This window comes from Mustelus asterias, unplaced genomic scaffold (assembly GCF_964213995.1).
Source record: "Mustelus asterias unplaced genomic scaffold, sMusAst1.hap1.1 HAP1_SCAFFOLD_776, whole genome shotgun sequence".
In the NCBI taxonomy this organism is placed as follows: Eukaryota; Metazoa; Chordata; class Chondrichthyes; order Carcharhiniformes; family Triakidae; genus Mustelus; species Mustelus asterias.
This window is the reverse complement of record NW_027590723.1, coordinates 21483-38371: the sequence shown is the minus strand read 5'-3', so window position 1 is coordinate 38371 and position 16889 is coordinate 21483. Positions and strand designations below refer to the sequence as shown.

Genomic DNA, 16889 nt, shown 5'->3' with positions numbered 1-16889 from the left:
CGATGGATGTTTTTGTGAATGGAAAACCGTGGTGTTCCACAGGGCTCAGTGTTGGTGTTTGTTATATATACTAATGATTTAGACTCAAATGTGGGTGGCATGATTGGGCAACTTGCAAAGGACAAAAATTGGCAGTGTAGCTGATAATGAAGGTAACTGCCTACTCTAGAATGATAGCAATGGTTTTTCTGAGTGGGCATAGAAGTGGCAAATGGAAGTCAATCCAGAAAAGTGAGGGGTATTGCATTTGGGGAGGGCAAACAAAGCAAGGAATACTCAATAAATGGGAAGATATTGATTAGGGTTGAGGAAGTGAGATACCTTTGAGTGCAAGCCTATAGGTCCTTGAAGATGGCAGGACAGGTAGCTATGTTGGTCAAGAAAGCACATGGAACGCTTTCCTTTTTTGGATGAGGTATCGAATACAAAAGCAGGGATACAATGATGGAACTGAAGAGAACACTGGTTAGAGCTAGAGTTTTGTGGTATCGTTTTGGTCACCAAATTACAGGAAGGAAATAATTGCTCTGGAGAGAGTGCAGAGGAGAATTACAAGAATGTTGCCAGGGCTGGAGAATTGCAGTCATGAGGAGAGATTAGGGTAGTTTTCCTCAGATCAGAGGTGGTTAAGGGATGGCCTAATTGAGGTATACAAAATTATGAAGGGTCCAGACAGGAAAGAGTTGTTTCCTCCAACTGAGGGGGTTAATTACTAGGGGATATGGAAAAACCTTGAGGAAAAACCTTTTCACCCAGAGGGTTGTGGGTATCTAGAATTCACTCTCTAAGTTGGTGGTTGAGGTTGAAACACAACTCATCTAAAAATGCACCTAGACCTACATCTAAAATGCTGGAACCTGCAAGGTGCTCGAAAATGGGATTAAAATGAGCAGCTAGTTTTTTCCCCTTTCTATGGTTGGCACAGACACAATGGCTAAATGGTCTCTCTCTGCACTGTAACTTATCTATGGTTTATCAACTTCATAGAATCATAGAATCCCTACAGTACAGAAAGAGGCCATTCGGCCCATCGAGTCTGCACCGACCACAATCCCACCCAGGCCCTACCCCCATATCCCTATATATTTTACCCACTAATCCCTCTAACCTACGCATCTCAGGATACTAAGGGGAAATTTGCCATGGCCAATCAACCTAACCCGCACATCTTTGGACTGTGGGAGGAAACTGGAGCACCCGGAGGAAACCCACGCAGACACGAGGAGAATGTGCAAACTCTACACAGACAGTGACCCAAGCCGGGAATCGAACCCAGGTCCCTGGAGCTGTGAAGCAGCAGTGCTAACCACTGTGCTACTGTGCCGCCCATTTTGGAATATGTGCATCATATGAACAGCATTACCCTCATCATCCCTCTTACCTAAAAAACTGAAACAAATTAGTTGAAGACAATTTTTCCTTAAGAATTCTGTGCTAGCTTTCCTTAATCCACATTTGTCCAAGTGACTGTTCATGTTATCCTGAATTACAGTTTCTGAAAGCGTTCCCACCACAGGAGTCAACTGACTGGCCTGTAGTTGCTGGAATTAAACTTTTCATCCTTTTTTGAAAAAGTGTGGAACATTTGTATCTCTCCAGTTCTCTGGCACCACCCCTGTATCCAAGGAGAATTGAAACATTATGGTCCAGGTCTCAACAATTTCCTGCTATACTTCCTTCATCTCATCCAGTCCTCGGGACATATTGATTTTAAGTTACCTAATACTACACACCATCAATTTTGAGTCCATCCAATGACTCAACGACCTCCTCTTTCACTAGGACTTGGGTATCTTCTGACTTAGTAAAGACAGATGCAAAGTACTCATTTAGTAATGCAGCCCTGTTACCTCCTCCTGTAAAACCCTTTTACGGTTCCAAAGACTTTTGGGTTCCATTTAAGTTAGCTGCCCGTCTCTTCTCATACTTGATCTTTGCTTCTTGTTTGCTTTCTCAATTCTCCTTTGAATCTTCTATATTCTATCTTGAAGTCTGTCATAAGCACACCATCTCTGCTTCATCTCTTTTGTCATTCACGGAAATCCAGTTAATTTTCCCATTGTGGGAACAGACCCGCACTAATCTCCTCTATAAAGGTAGTCTCCTATTCTATTTCAGTTTTGTCTGCCAGTCTTTGATTCCAGTGTACCTGGGCCAGGTCCATTCTCACTCCATTGAAAATTTGTCCTCCCTCAATTGCTTTTCATTCTGGATTCCTCCTGTCCGTTTCCCTAGCCAACCTAAACCTTATGATGCTCTGGTCACTGTTTCCTAAACTTGTGTCCCCGTACACTTGATTCACCATATTCCCCTTAACCAGATCTCAGCAATGTCTGCTTTCTTGTTGGACTGGAAACATACCGATGCAGAAAATTCTCCCGAATACAATCCAGAAATTCGTGCCCCCCTCTGTCCTTGACATCAGTTCCCCATTATAATTATATAAACTTTGCAACTTGAACTTTCTTGCAAATTTGTTCCCTTATATCATTCCTGCTACTTGATGAAGTATAAAATACACACAATAGTGCAACGAACTTATCATTTCTTAGTTCTAGTCAAACAGTTTCTATCCTCAAATCTTCTACGACATCCTCTCTCTCCAGCACAGCGATATTATCCCTAATCCACTCCTCCTCCTTTCTCTCCCTCCCCTTCTCTCCTGAACACCTTGTATCCAGGAATATTTAGTACTCAGCCCTGTCCTTTTTTGGGCCAGGTCTGGATTATCACAATGTCTACAGCTCACCAACCTTACCCAACACATACGTAACCAGTACAGTTAATTTAGATCTTATTACATCCCCTCTTACTCTGACCCCAGTTATTACCCTAATATTTCCCACTCTATTGTTAGCTGTCTAGGCTAATTCTCTGTGCAACTTAGAATTTCTCTCAGGCCAAAAGCTAGGAGAAACAGTCACTCTCATTCCATCATCAACATGCAAAACAAAATCCTTCCAGAAAAGACCAAGGTAAACCTCAAGCACTTATAATAGCTCTACAAATAAAAACCTCCATTCAAAAACAAATCTAATAATTGAGAATAACATCCTACAGGCACGGAAATGGGCAGAAAGATGACCTCACCTTTTTCCAATAGGGTTTGTCTCAAGGTTTTTGCCAGTAGCACTCTGACGTTTGGAACTGGATCGGATGCTAACTGTAGTAAATGCGGCATCAAATGCTCAGTAAACTGTTCTATAGGGATATAATCATCTTCAAGTACAGCCTGCATTTCAAAAATGTAGAGAAATATATCCTTTAACATGCAATTCAATATGTTTAGGTATAAAAAGCAAAACTGACACTAATGGGGAAAGCTTACCAGTTTTAAAGAAAATGGCACTGAATAATATTTTACAACAGCAGTTGGGAGGCATTCATTTCTCTGGTTGGTTATAGTAAGAAGTCTCACAACACCAGGTTGAAATCCAACAATGTTATTTGGAATCACGATTGACCTGATGAAGGGGCAGCGCTCTGAAAGCTCATGATTCCAAATAAACCTGTTGGACTTTAACCTGGTGTTGTGAGACTTCTTACTGTGCCCATCCCAGTCCAACACCGGCATCCACATACTGATTAGTTATGTTATGGAAAACGGTGTGTGCATGTACCTCGAAAATGATATGGTCATGTTTCAGGATGATTGCAGAGAATCTCTAATAGTAATTAATACTCTGTACACATTTGTGACCAATAATATGCGAGCCTGCAATGTTAACTGGATTGCAGTTAGTAAAAGTTTGCACAGACATGATGGGAACCCACACTATGAAATGCTATGACTACAAGTACAAAATCTCAAGTCTACATTTATACTGTCACAAACAGTAGGTTACACTGCAAATTTCTTGTATAAGTGGACAAAAGAAATAGCAAACAATTAGGGTGGGGCTCAGTTTATGGTAACACTACTAGGTAGGTTGCTTCTGGAGTCTCTTTACCTGGCAGACAAAGACAAAGGCTTGACGACCTGACCATTTCACACAATGGCAGAACCTATCAACAAGTTCATGAATAAGGTCCACTGCTAACGCAGGAGTTGAAGCAGCATAGAACTTTCTAATCATCTCACCGACCTGCAAAGAACACAGATATCCATTTTAATGCCACCTTTCTTACAAGAAGCAAATAGTAGTTCATAAAGCATATGTTTTCTAAGACTAGGGTCACACACTAAATCAGGTGGTGGTCATGGAGGTTTATGGGTGGAGTGGGGGCGAAGTGCATATTTACTGCAGAGATTAGCTTTTAATTTCTCAGTACAAGGTTTTGTTTTTATTAGAAGTCGACAAAGCTATCAAGTCTTAGACTGTGTATGCCAGCATTAAATACAATCATTACACTCGAGGCAGGCAGCCAGACTTTGAAACCACATCACTGTGAAATATAACCATTTCACAGCCAGGCATATTCCCTTTCATTTTTGCCCCTCAAGCTAGTCTCAGTTCCCAGGAATTTCTCCAGAGTCAGAGCATCATGAGTTCAAATTCTGAGTCAGTGCAGTACTGTTGGAGTATAGCATTAGACTGCATATACAACCGTGTGCAATCTTTTAGATGAGAGGTGAAACTAACTAAGCTGCAATTGAAGCTGTTCTGGTGGACATAAAGATTCCATTGCACCATTCAAAACAGGGACAGGGTGCGTGCTTGGTGGTGGCGGCATGTCCAAATAAGTGGCAAAACATCAAAATAATTCATTTCAAGGGAAGCACACCAAGAAATTCAGATTACTTGATAAGACAACTATATTTTTCTTCAGAGTGCAATGTGGTTCCAATGGTGCTGGCTCTTTTACAGCAACGATCAGGTGGCTACATTTCTCATGAGAATGCAAACAGCAAACTCCATTATACCACCCTCAAATCATAGAATCCCTACAGCGCAGAAAAACACCATTTGGCACATCAAGTCTGCACTAACTTTCCGTCAGAGTATCTTATCCAGACCCCATACCCACATATTTAATCTCCCTAACCTAAACACCTTGGGACACTAAGGGGCAATTTAGCATGGTAAATTGGGAGAACCATCATTGCTGGACCACATTCAGTCTGTGGCTGTTTGTACATGAACCTCCTCAGAGTTGAATCACTGCACTCAGCAAAGACCAGGGATCAAACCTGGTGCCTTCCTAGCTTGTGTTCATATTAGAAAGTGCATTTGCTTATTGCATCGGCAAGCAGTTCCTCAGCCATTTCCATTACCACTTACCAATCGATAGGCAATCCATCGGACTGAAGAAACCTTATCGGCACAGAGGCTGAGTGATATCGGTCGTAGATAGTCATACACGTCTTTGGGGTTGTACAGCTCCAGCAGCAAAATCAGTTGTCTAAAATTTTAACAAGTTGGAAACAGTTAAAAGTTGCATTGATCATGCAAAATACATATTCAACTGCAAGCTAATCTAGTTTGGGAGGGGGGGGGGGGGCAGCGGGGTTAAACGAAGCAAGAAGAAAATGTCAACAGTAAAACAAGAGCGAACAGAATAAATGTCATGAGGGAGAGAGAGAGAGAGCGCGAGAGGACAGGAGAAAGACTTAAAAAATACAATTATGTATGGCTTTAGACTACATTCATTCTTCAATGAGATCTATTTTTAAATAGTTTGCCCTCAACCATGGCCCATGCCTTGATCAACAGATATGATTGATGTCAAAGCTGTTCCATAACCAGCAGATTCTTGAATAACAAAAGGACTGCTTTACCCATAACAGATTCACCCATCACTAGGGGAAGAAAAACAGCCATCACCTTGGATTGACATGATACACTAATACTAAAGGAGTTTCTCAGTTTATCATTCACTCGGGACAGCACGGTGGCAGTGATTAGCATTGCTGCCTCAGTGCCAGGGATGCAGGTTCAATTCTGGCCTTGGGTGACCGTCTGTGTGGAGTCTGCATGTTCTCCCTGTGTCTGCATGGGTTTCCTCTGGGTGCTCCGGTTTCTTCCCATAGTCTAAAGATGCGCAGATTTGATTAATTGGCCATGCTAATTTGCCCCTTAGTGTCTCCTAAGAAGTGTAGGTTAGGGGGATTAAATGTGTTTGAATAGGGTCTGTCAGGGCTGGTGCAGAGTTGATGGGCCGAATAGCTTGCTTCTGCACTGTAGGGTTTCTATGATTCAAGGGTGGGACAGCTTGAATTACAATATTTTATTTTATAGAATCAACTCAATGTAAGTTGCAATACCAAAGATTTATTTTGAATGGATTGATTCCTAGTGATATGCACTTGGCCAGTCACACACAAGCTGACTAAACACATCATGTTTGACAGAAAGTGTTAGAAGGAGCGCTTAAGACTGCGAAGGCAGCTGGACAAGTTCTGCTTCAGCTGGGCCAAGATTAAGAACCAAATATTCTCTGCTGTAAAATGTAGGACAGCAATTTTTAAAAAGGTACATTAATTAAATGAAACTCCAATGAATATAATTGTAACTGACTTAGTCTCTACTCATATGAAAGACCTGCCATTCCAGAAATCAGCCTGGTAAACCTTCGCTGCAGTCCCTCTATAGCAAGGACATCCTTCCTCAGATAAGGACATCAAAGCTGAACACAGGTGTGTCCTCACCAATGCCCTGTACATTTGCAGTAAAACATTCCTACTCCTATACTCAAATCATCTACCTTTGCTCATAACTTCAATTAATTTCCTATGCCAAACCCTTGGTTTACCTAGATCTTAGGTGCCTGCTCTTTAGGCATATACTCCCCTTTGCTTTTCCCATTAAAACGTATGAACCATACATTTATCAATGTTAAAATGCATCTTCCTTCTAATGCTGCTAACTTCTCTATATTTTCTTGAAGTCTTCTACAAAGCTTCTATGCTCTTTACCAGACTCCATAATTTCATGTCATTCAGTTGTGTTCTGTCAACTCTCCACTTCTAATTCGACATGCACCTGAAATTTTCTGAAACCTCTTTAGATAGCACACCACTGTCTAAAAATATGTATATACAATGTCTATTTCACTTTTAACAATCGAGCCATTTGCTCAAAATCTATTAAATTATCAAGAGACTTGCTTGATTCCTTGATTAACACTTGCATTTTATCTTATTTTTTGATTTTAATTAAGCAATAACTTATGCTTGATGTTGAGATTTCTTGTCCAGTTATCCAGGTTATCCTATAGGCTTTGAACATGGACGGAGATGAAGCTCTGCATTCTGTGAGCTAGCTACCCCAAGTAAACTGGACTCGATCAGGAAAGTTGGCACAAAACACTGGATGCAGATAAATGTAAACTAATACGTTGAGAGAAAAGTGAAAGGCAGCATATCTGGGAAAGCAAGAATGAGATCTAGTGGAGCAGATATTCTGATTTTAAAAAAAAGGAAAAAGAACAAATGCAATTCTCTGACCAATAACACTGAAAATAAAAGCAAGGAAACGATCTTGAAATAGATGCATAATTGATTACACCACAGTTGGGAGTATTGCAGCTCTGGGAATATCAGAATATTGAAGCCCTGGAAAAGGTACAGTGAAGATTAAGTAGAATTGTATCCTTTTGAAAAGTTACATTAAAAAATCAGAGACTTAAAATAGTTTTACCCTCCCATCAATCCTCTACAACTGATGCAAAAAAAAGTTAAGGACAATCCAATAACATTTCCAAATGGAAAGGTTTGTTGAGTGTAAACAGTGAAAGACCATCTTCCCATCAGCTGGAAATAAGTGGGTATAAACTTGGGATTCTAGGACAGTAGCAGAATGAAGGAGAAATTAGAATTTAGAATTTATCTCAGAGTTTTATTAGAACATTGAATGCTTCACCACAGGAGGCTATTAAGAACAGAATTCCTTTACAAGGGAACCAAAGTAAGATGTGCGGGTGAGGTGGATTGGCCATACTAAATTGCTCCTTAGTGTCGGGGGGGACTAGCAAGGTAAATACGTGGGGTTACGGGGAAGAGGCCTGGGTAGGACTGCTGTTGGCACAAGCCCGATGGGCCAAATGGCCGCCTCCTGCATGCAAGGATTCTATGGTTCAATTAATGTGGAATTTTTTTTTACATGATAGAAAAAAGCCAAGGAAATTAGATTAATAGCAACAGAGTTAGCATCAGCATGATTGGCCAGATTCCTTTGGTGCTGTAATTTTTATAGTTTATGCTACAGCTGTAAACTTACAACTAATCTATACTCCAGATTACTCATTAGTGGACAAAGTTAAAAATTATGACATCCGGTCCTCTGCACAGATCAGCCTCTTGTAAACAGTCTGCCTAATCTGGATTTAACTTTCAGTCCACAATTCAGGCAGGTACTGTATGACCTGGAGTTTACTCTCATTGCACACTCTGGGAAGGAGTTCACATCATTCAGACCATGGCTGATGAGAATTCGGAATCAGTTCCCAATTACAATATCTCAAGTTAAAATATAGAATTAGGCATGTATTGAGGAGAATTCAATTAATATCACTTGCGTGATCAAAGAAGCATAATTCCTTCAAATTTCTATAAGGGTTAAGAAATTAAGTTTCTATTTTAAATGAGTCGTAAAGGGCAGCAAGGTTGTACATTTGTCCCAGTGGTAAATTACAGAATAATTTGCTGCGTGGGAGAGCTTTTGATACAGGGTGGTGCGACGGCTTGCACTGCTGTCTCAGCGCCAGGGACCTGGGTTCAATTCCGGCCTTGGGTGACCGTGTGGAGTTTGCACATCCTCCCTGCGTCTGCATGGGTTTCCTCCGGGTACTCCGGTTTCCTCCCACAGTCCAATGACGTGCAGGTTCGGTTGATTGGCCACGCTAAATTTCCCCTTAGTGTCAGGGTAATTAGTGGGGTAAATACGTGGGGTTACAGGGATAGGGCCTGGGTGGGATTGTTGTCAGTGCAGGCTCGATGGGCCGAATGGTCTCCTTCTGCACTGTAGGGATTCTATTCCATTTTAAAAATTAGTCCACTTGAGCCAAAAAATAAAATATAGGTCTTAAACAAAGCTACTGAATGTTCAAATATTTGCTTGTTCAAGTACATACTCAGAAAGCTCAGCTCTGAAGCGCCAATTCCTGCTGTTGTCTGTTACCATAAATTCTTGGAGTTGAGAGAGGTACTCCCTTCTCTTTTCTGCTTGGAGCAACTGTGGAATCCAAAAAAACACTTTAAAAAGGACAATCTAAATTGAATGCAAGCATACAGGCACATTGGAAAAACAGGGCAAGTGGCACAGACTTGGCTAGTTTAGACTACATCAAACTGTAATATTCAGGTTTTCTGTGTTAGGTATCAATGTTTACAGCCACATGTGTGTCCTCGTTCAAAATAGTTTCTAAACCTACTTTCTCACTAACGTACACTTAAATATTTAGTGAGATTTGTGCAATCATTGAACTGGCGAGTTGAACACTTTCCTCCTCATGCCTACAGCAAACATTTCCAGGTCAGGCCCAGCATGAACTAAATGTGGAATAAAGCTCTATCTAACATACTTCAGCACGGCTTTGGTCCAGGGTCAAACAGAAAAACAGACTGTATTTCAGCCATTCCAAGTTGTTCCACATTCTTTGCTTCCGTCCTCTGGCTCCATGGTAAGTAACACTATTTTAGCACCACTCAGCTCACAAAAGAACAAAGAACCAAAAAAATTACAGCACAGGAACAGGCCCTTCGGTCTTCCAAGCCTGCACCGACCACGCTGCCCAACTGAACTGAAGCCCCCGACCCTTCTGGGGATCATATCCCTCCATTCCCATTCTATGTATTTGTCAAGACGCCCCTTAAAAGTCACTATCGTATCTGCTTCCACTACCTCCCCAGCAGCGAGTTCCAGGCACCCACCACCCTCTGTAAAAAAAAAACTTGCCTCGTATACCTCTTTTAAACCTTGCCCCTCACACCTTAAACCTATGCCCCCTAGTAATGACTCTTCCACCCTGGGAGAAAGCTTCTGACTATCCACCCTGTCCATGCCCCTCATTCTTGTAGATTTCTATCAGGTCACCCCTCAACCTCCGGCGTTCCAGTGAGAACAAAAAGAGTTTCTCCAATCTCTCCTCATAGCTAATGCCCTCCATATCAGGCAACATCCTGGTAGATCTTTTCTATATCCTCTCCAAAGCCTCCACATCCTTCTGGTAGTGTGGCGACCAGAATTCAACACTATATTCCAAGTGCGGCGTAACTAAAGTTCTATAAAGCTGCAAACATAACTTGCCAATTTTTAAACTCAATGCCTCAGCCGATGAAGGCAAGCATGCCGTATGCCTTCTTGACTGCCTTCTCCACCTGCGTTGCCACTTTCAGTGACCTGTGTACCTGTACACCCAGATCCCTCTGCCTATCAATACTCTTAAGGGTTCTGCCATTTACTGTATATTTCCTATCTTTATTAGACCTTCCAAAATGCATTACCTCACATTTGTCTGGATTAAACTCCATCTGCCATCTCTTCGCCCAAGTCTCCAACCGATCTGCTATCCTTAATTTCACCCTTAACTGCTGTCTCCTCTGATGGTCCTCATCGCTATCCGCAAATTCACCAACCTTTGTGTCATCCGCAACATTACTAATCAAACCAGTTACATTTTCCTCCAAATCATTTATGTATATTACGAACAGCAAAGGTCCCTGAGGAATGCCACTTGTTACAGCCCTTCATTCAGAAATGCACCGTTCCACAATTCTGTATCCACCTTGCCAGCTCACCTCTGATCCCATGCAACTTCACCTTCTGCACTAGTCTGCCATGAGGGACCTTGTCAAAGGCTTTACTGAAGTCAATGTAGACAACATCCACTGCTCTACCCTCAATCATCTTGGTCAATTCCTCGGAAAACTCGATCAAGTTCGTGAGACACAACCTCCCCTTCACAAAAGCATGTTGCCTCTCGCTAATATGTCCACTTATTTCCAAGTGGGAATAAATTCTGTCTCGAAGAATCCTCTCCAATAATTTCCCTACCACTGACGTCAGGCTCACTGGCCTGTAATTACCTGGATTATTCTTGTTACCCTTCTTAAACAAAGGAACAACATTGGCTATTTTCCAATCCTCTGGGACTTCTCCTGTTACCAGTGAGGATACAAAGATTTCTCTTAAGGCCCCAGCAATTTCCTCCCTTGTCTCTCTCAGTATTCTGGGATATATCCTATCAGGCCCTGGGGAGTTGTCTACCTTAATGTTTCTCAAGAACCCTAATACCTCTTCCTTTTTGACCTCAACATCTGTGCAATATTAACAGGACTGGCTAGAAAGCAATCAGGAACTTGATACTTCCTTCTTTAAACAGACATTGTGTTGTCCCTACCGCCACTGCAGATCAAGATCACTAATTCAGCAGAAGGGGCGGCACGGTAGCACAGTGGTTAGCACTGCTGCTTCACAGCTCCAGGGACCTGGGTTCAATTCCCAGCTTGGGTCACTGTGTGTGGTGTTTGCACATTCTCCTCGTGTCTGCGTGGGTTTCCTCCGGGTGCTCCGGTTTCCTCCCACAGTCCAAAGACATGCGGGTTAGGTTGATTGGCCATGGTAAATGCCCCTTAGTGTCCCGAGATGTGTAGGTTAGAGGGATTAACGGGTAAATACGTCGGGATATGGGGGTAGCGCCTGAGTGGGATTGTGGTCGGTGCAGACTCGATGGGCCAAATGGCCTCCTCCTGCACTGTAGGGTTTCTATTTCTATGAAGGATCAAACCTGCAACCTTCCTGGTGTTCATTATGCAACCATCTACTTTCACTAAGAATCCCTACAGCCAGAGAGAGAGAAAATACTTCCATCCCATCCTTGGAGGCTGCATTTAAATCAAAGTCCCCAAAATATAAAGGATGAAGAGCAAAAACCTTGCACCCCCTCGTGACTCTGTCGTCATTGAGAGCCAACAGATTAGTTACTACAATTTACAAATTACCTTCAAGAAGTCGTACAAGTGCTTCAGGACACCGATCCGTACTTCATCAAGATCTTTCAAAAAGCCATTAAAAACAGGAACTAGATCTGCTGCAGTCAGCTGGTCTCCAAGAATGACTGCCAGCTCATGAATGGAGAATGCAAGAGTCCTTCGAACTTTCCACTGAAAACAGAAGTAAAGCAGGAACACGTAACGCAAATTAAGCAGAACTACTAAGTGTTGATTTAAGCATTTCAACGCACAGCACAATTCTTTCAGATGTTAATCACGCTGATGCAGGGGAGCTGAATTATGAATGAGGAAGCCACTTAATACTAGGTTCTCTTTCTCAATGATCACTTCTCTGGGCAATGAGGGACATGCAGCAAATACTGGCCTTGCCCGCGATACGCACGTCCCATTAAAGAATAAAAAACATTCCCCTTCACAGTACATGACACAAACTCTTTCTGCATTTGGCTTCCATCAAAAAAACCAGATCAATTTAAATGTTTGAAAAATAAATACTTATATTGTATGTGCTTAAATCAATACTGTAAATTGGAATAATTAATCCAACGAAAGACCGTGAAAGATGAAAACTATTTTTTAAATTTCCTAACTTGGCATTAGAGTCAAGGATTTATTCTCCAGCTTGGTATGAACATTAAGTTTATTATTTGTCACAAGTAACACTGCAAAGAAGTTACTGTGAAAATCACTACACCTAGGTATATACAAAAATCAACTTTTACACTGCCCCAATGGAATACCCGAGTCCAATATTAAAAAATAAACTGTTAAGACACTTTTGCATTTTCCCACATTTTAAATGTAGGTTTTACTTTCCAATTTAGGACCAACATTTTGGACTGTCGGTTCAGGTAAACTAGAAACCAATGAAGCTAGCAGAGAGGGTGACTTCAACCTACCAATTTGACCGTGTATGCAAAGCAAATGTTTAACATACTGTTGCCACTCAATCCAACGTTAAATATTTCCCTTGATGCAACAACAGATTAAAATGAAAAAGAATCCCCAGTTTAAATGTAAAAACTTGATAAACATGCACCTATTGTTGAACATCAATTCCAATTTTAAATATCACTCCATGCAATCAAAGTAATGGGGTTAGACCAAGCAGTCAACAAAATCCTATCCTTCACAAGAGATTGGGGCCAAAGACAATAGCAACCCTCTGGTATTTCACCATTTTGGATTTCCTTCATATGCAAGTGTGCAAGTTTATTGAGCATCAGCCAGGGCAGCACAGTGGTTAGCACTGTTGCCTCTCAGCGTCAGGGTTCGATTTCCGGCTTGGGTCATTGCCTGTATGGAGTTTGCACTTTCTCCCCATGTCTGCGTGGTGTATTAGAACATAGAACATAGAAAGCCACAGCACAAACAGGCCCTTCGGCCCACAAGTTGCGCCGATCACATCCCCACCTCTAGGCCTATCTATAGCCCTCAATCCCATTAAATCCCATGTACTCATCCAGAAGTCTCTTAAAAGACCCCAACGAGTTTGCCTCCACCACCACCGACGTCAGCCGATTCCACTCACCCACCACCCTCTGAGTGAAAAACCTTCCCCTGACATCCCCCCTGTACCTACCCCCCAGCACCTTAAACCTGTGTCCTCTCGTAGCAACCATTTCAGCCCTTGGAAATAGCCTCTGAGAGTCCACCCTATTCAGACCCCTCAACATCTTGTAAACCTCTATCAGGTCACCTCTCATCCTTCGTCTCTCCAGGGAGAAGAGACCAAGCTCCCTCAACCTATCCTCATAAGGCATGCCCCCCAATCCAGGCAACATCCTTGTAAATCTCCTCTGCACCCTTTCAATGGCTTCAACATCTTTCCTGTAATGAGGTGACCAGAACTGCGCGCAGTACTCCAAGTGGGGTCTAACCAGGGTCCTATAAAGCTGCAGCATTATCTCCCGACTCCTAAACTCAATCCCTCGATTAATGAAGGCTAGTACGCCATACGCCTTCTTGACCGCATCCTCCACCTGCGAGGCCGATTTAAGAGTCCGATGGACCCGGACCCCAAGGTCCTTCTGATCCTCTACACTGCTAAGAATGGTACCCTTCATTTTATACTGCTGCTCCATCCCATTGGATCTGCCAAAATGGATCACCACACACTTATCCGGGTTGAAGTCCATCTGCCACTTCTCCGCCCAGTCTTGCATTCTATCTATGTCTCGCTGCAACTTCTGACATCCCTCCAAACTATCCACAACACCACCTACCTTGGTGTCGTCAGCAAACTTACCAACCCATCCCTCCACTTCCTCATCCAGGTCATTTATGAAAATGACAAACAGCAAGGGTCCCAGAACAGATCCCTGGGGCACTCCACTGGTCACTGACCTCCATGCAGAGAAAGACCCCTCCACAGCCACTCTCTGCCTTCTGCAGGCAAGCCAGTTCTGGATCCACAAGGCAACAGCCCCTTGGATCCCATGCCCTCTCACTTTCTCAAGAAGTCTTGCATGGGGGACCTTATTGAACGCTTTGCTGAAGTCCATATAGACCACATCCACCGCTCTTCCTTCGTCAATGTGCTTGGTCACATTTTCAAAGAACTCAACCAGGCTCGTAAGGCACGACCTGCCCCTGACAAAGCCGTGCTGACTACTTTTGATCATACTAAACTTCTCTAGATGATCATAAATCCTGTCTCTCAGGATCCTCTCCATCAACTTACCAACCACTGAGGTTAGACTCACCGGTCGGTAATTTCCCGGGCTGTCCCTGTTCCCTTTCTTGAATATAGGGACCACATCCGCAATCCTCCAATCCTCCGGAACCTCTCCCGTCTCCATCGACGATGCAAAGATCATCGCCAAAGGCTCCGCAATCTCCTCCCTCGCCTCCCACAGTAACCTGGGGTACATCCCATCCGGTCCCGGCGACTTACCAACCTTGATGCCATTCAATAGTTCCAACACATCCTCTTTCTTTATGTCCACATGCTCGATCCTTTCTGTCCTCCGCAATCCAGCAGTACAACCACCCAGATCCCTTTCCACCGTGAATACCGAGGTAAAGTATTCATTAAGCAGCTCCGCCATTTCTAACGGTTCCGCACAAACTTTTCCCCCTTCACCTTTTAAGGGTCCTATGCCTTCACATCTCATCCTTTTACTCTTGACATATTTGTAGAAAGCCTTGGGATTCTCCTTAATCTTACCCGCCAAGGTCTTCTCATGACCCCTTCTCGCTCTCCTAATTTCCTTCTTAAGCTCCTTCCTACATCGCGTATACTCCTCTAAATCCTTAACACCTCCTAGCTCTCTGAACCTTCTGTACGCCTCTCTTTTCTTATTCACCAGGTTCATCACAACCTTCGTGCACCACGGTTCCCGTACCCTACCAACACCCCCCTGTCTCATCGGAACGTTGTCATGCAGAGCTCCAGACAAACATTCCTTGAAAATCCTCCACTTTCCTTCGGTACTTTTCCCCAAGAATGCCTCCTTCCAATTTACCCGTCTAATTTCCTCCCTGATGACACTGTATTTCCCTTTACTCCAGAGAAACACTTTCCTAGCCTGCCTGACCCTATCTCTTTCCAATGCTATCGTGAAGGAGATAGAATTATGATCGCTATCCCCAAGATGCTCACCCACCGAGAGATCCTCCACCTGTCCAGGTTCATTAGCCAGCACCAGATCAAGAACAGCCTCTCCTCTAGTAGGCTTATCCACATACTGTGTCAGGAAACTCTCCTGGACACACCTAACAAACTCCTCTCCATCCAAACCCCTAGCCCTAGGGATATTCCAATCTATGTTTGGGAAATTAAAATCTCCCATCACGACAACTCTGTTATTCCTACATCTCTCCAGGATCTGTTTCCCCATCTGCTCCTCAACATCTCTGTTACTATTGGGCGGCCTATAGAAAACACCCAGCAAAGTTACCGACCCCTTCCTGTTCCTAACCTCCACCCACATTGGCCATGCTAAATTCTCCCTCAGTGTACCCGAATAGGTGTCGGAGTGTGCACATTGCAACATCCTGAGGTTGTGATTTGGAAATCCTGTTGGTGATTTAGGAATAAATGTAAGATGATCCAGTTCCCCAGAGCGTCTGTCAGCAAGCAGAGACACAGCAAATGACTGCGCCCTGGGAATAACGGCACCTCAAATTTCCTGTGGGATTTCCTTTCCCAATAAACATCTCGAATGAAGAGATCGGGATAGCACTTGTGTTTGTGTGTAATTTTGGTTTTAATAAATTTTACCTGTTGGAAACAGATTAAACTGCAATCATATAAAGGGAATTGGATATTTAACAACATGCATTTAGATAGCTTCCTGTCTTGTGAACCAAGACAGGACCCGAGGGGATTTTCACAGTAACTTCATTGCAGTGCTAATGTAGCCTACTTGCGACTAATAAATAAACTTAAATAGTAAATAGTGGAAGATATTGTAACCAAATCCACTTCTCCTCTCACCAACGTCTACATTCAAGCTTTTGAATAGAAAGGATTTGTTTTCTAACCCCAGGCACTGAGGCCAATCGCAATGCTCCATTGTTACAAATGCCCAGGTGAAAATCATCAACACAAATCTTTAGGGTAATCCTGCTACTGATAAACTCTTCAAATGAGTTGAAAATAAATAATTTGATTACATGTTTTTCTCTGTATAGCAGCACTGAATGCATTCAGTGCTGCTATACAGAATGCATTCATAGAACATAGAACATAGAACATTACTGCGCAGAACAGGCCCTTCGGCCCACGATGTTGCACCGACCAGTTAAAAAAAAACTGTGACCCTCCAACCTAAACCAATTTCTTTTCGTCCATGAACCTATCTACGGATCTCTTAAACGCCCCCAAACTAGGCGCATTTACTACTGATGCTGGCAGGGCATTCCAATCCCTCACCACCCTCTGGGTAAAGAACCTACCCCTGACATCGGTTCTATAACTACCCCCCCTCAATTTAAAGCCATGCCCCCTCGTGCTGGATTTCTCCATCAGAGGAAAAAGGCTATCACTATC

General features: G+C 42.9%; 1 protein-coding gene across 1 annotated transcript in view; it reads right to left on the bottom strand.

The window, feature by feature from the left end:
* LOC144487405 (serine/threonine-protein phosphatase 4 regulatory subunit 1-like) overlaps positions 1-16889 on the bottom strand; it is a gene marked incomplete at its 5' end in the record, with an annotated part of 42963 nt that overhangs the window by 14535 nt on the left and 11539 nt on the right. Inside the window, 5 exons of the mRNA XM_078205495.1 lie at positions 3091-3232; positions 3951-4085; positions 5223-5343; positions 9013-9113; positions 11882-12043. Coding sequence (XP_078061621.1) covers positions 3091-3232; positions 3951-4085; positions 5223-5343; positions 9013-9113; positions 11882-12043 — 661 coding nt within the window. The remainder of the gene's footprint in view (positions 1-3090; positions 3233-3950; positions 4086-5222; positions 5344-9012; positions 9114-11881; positions 12044-16889) is intronic.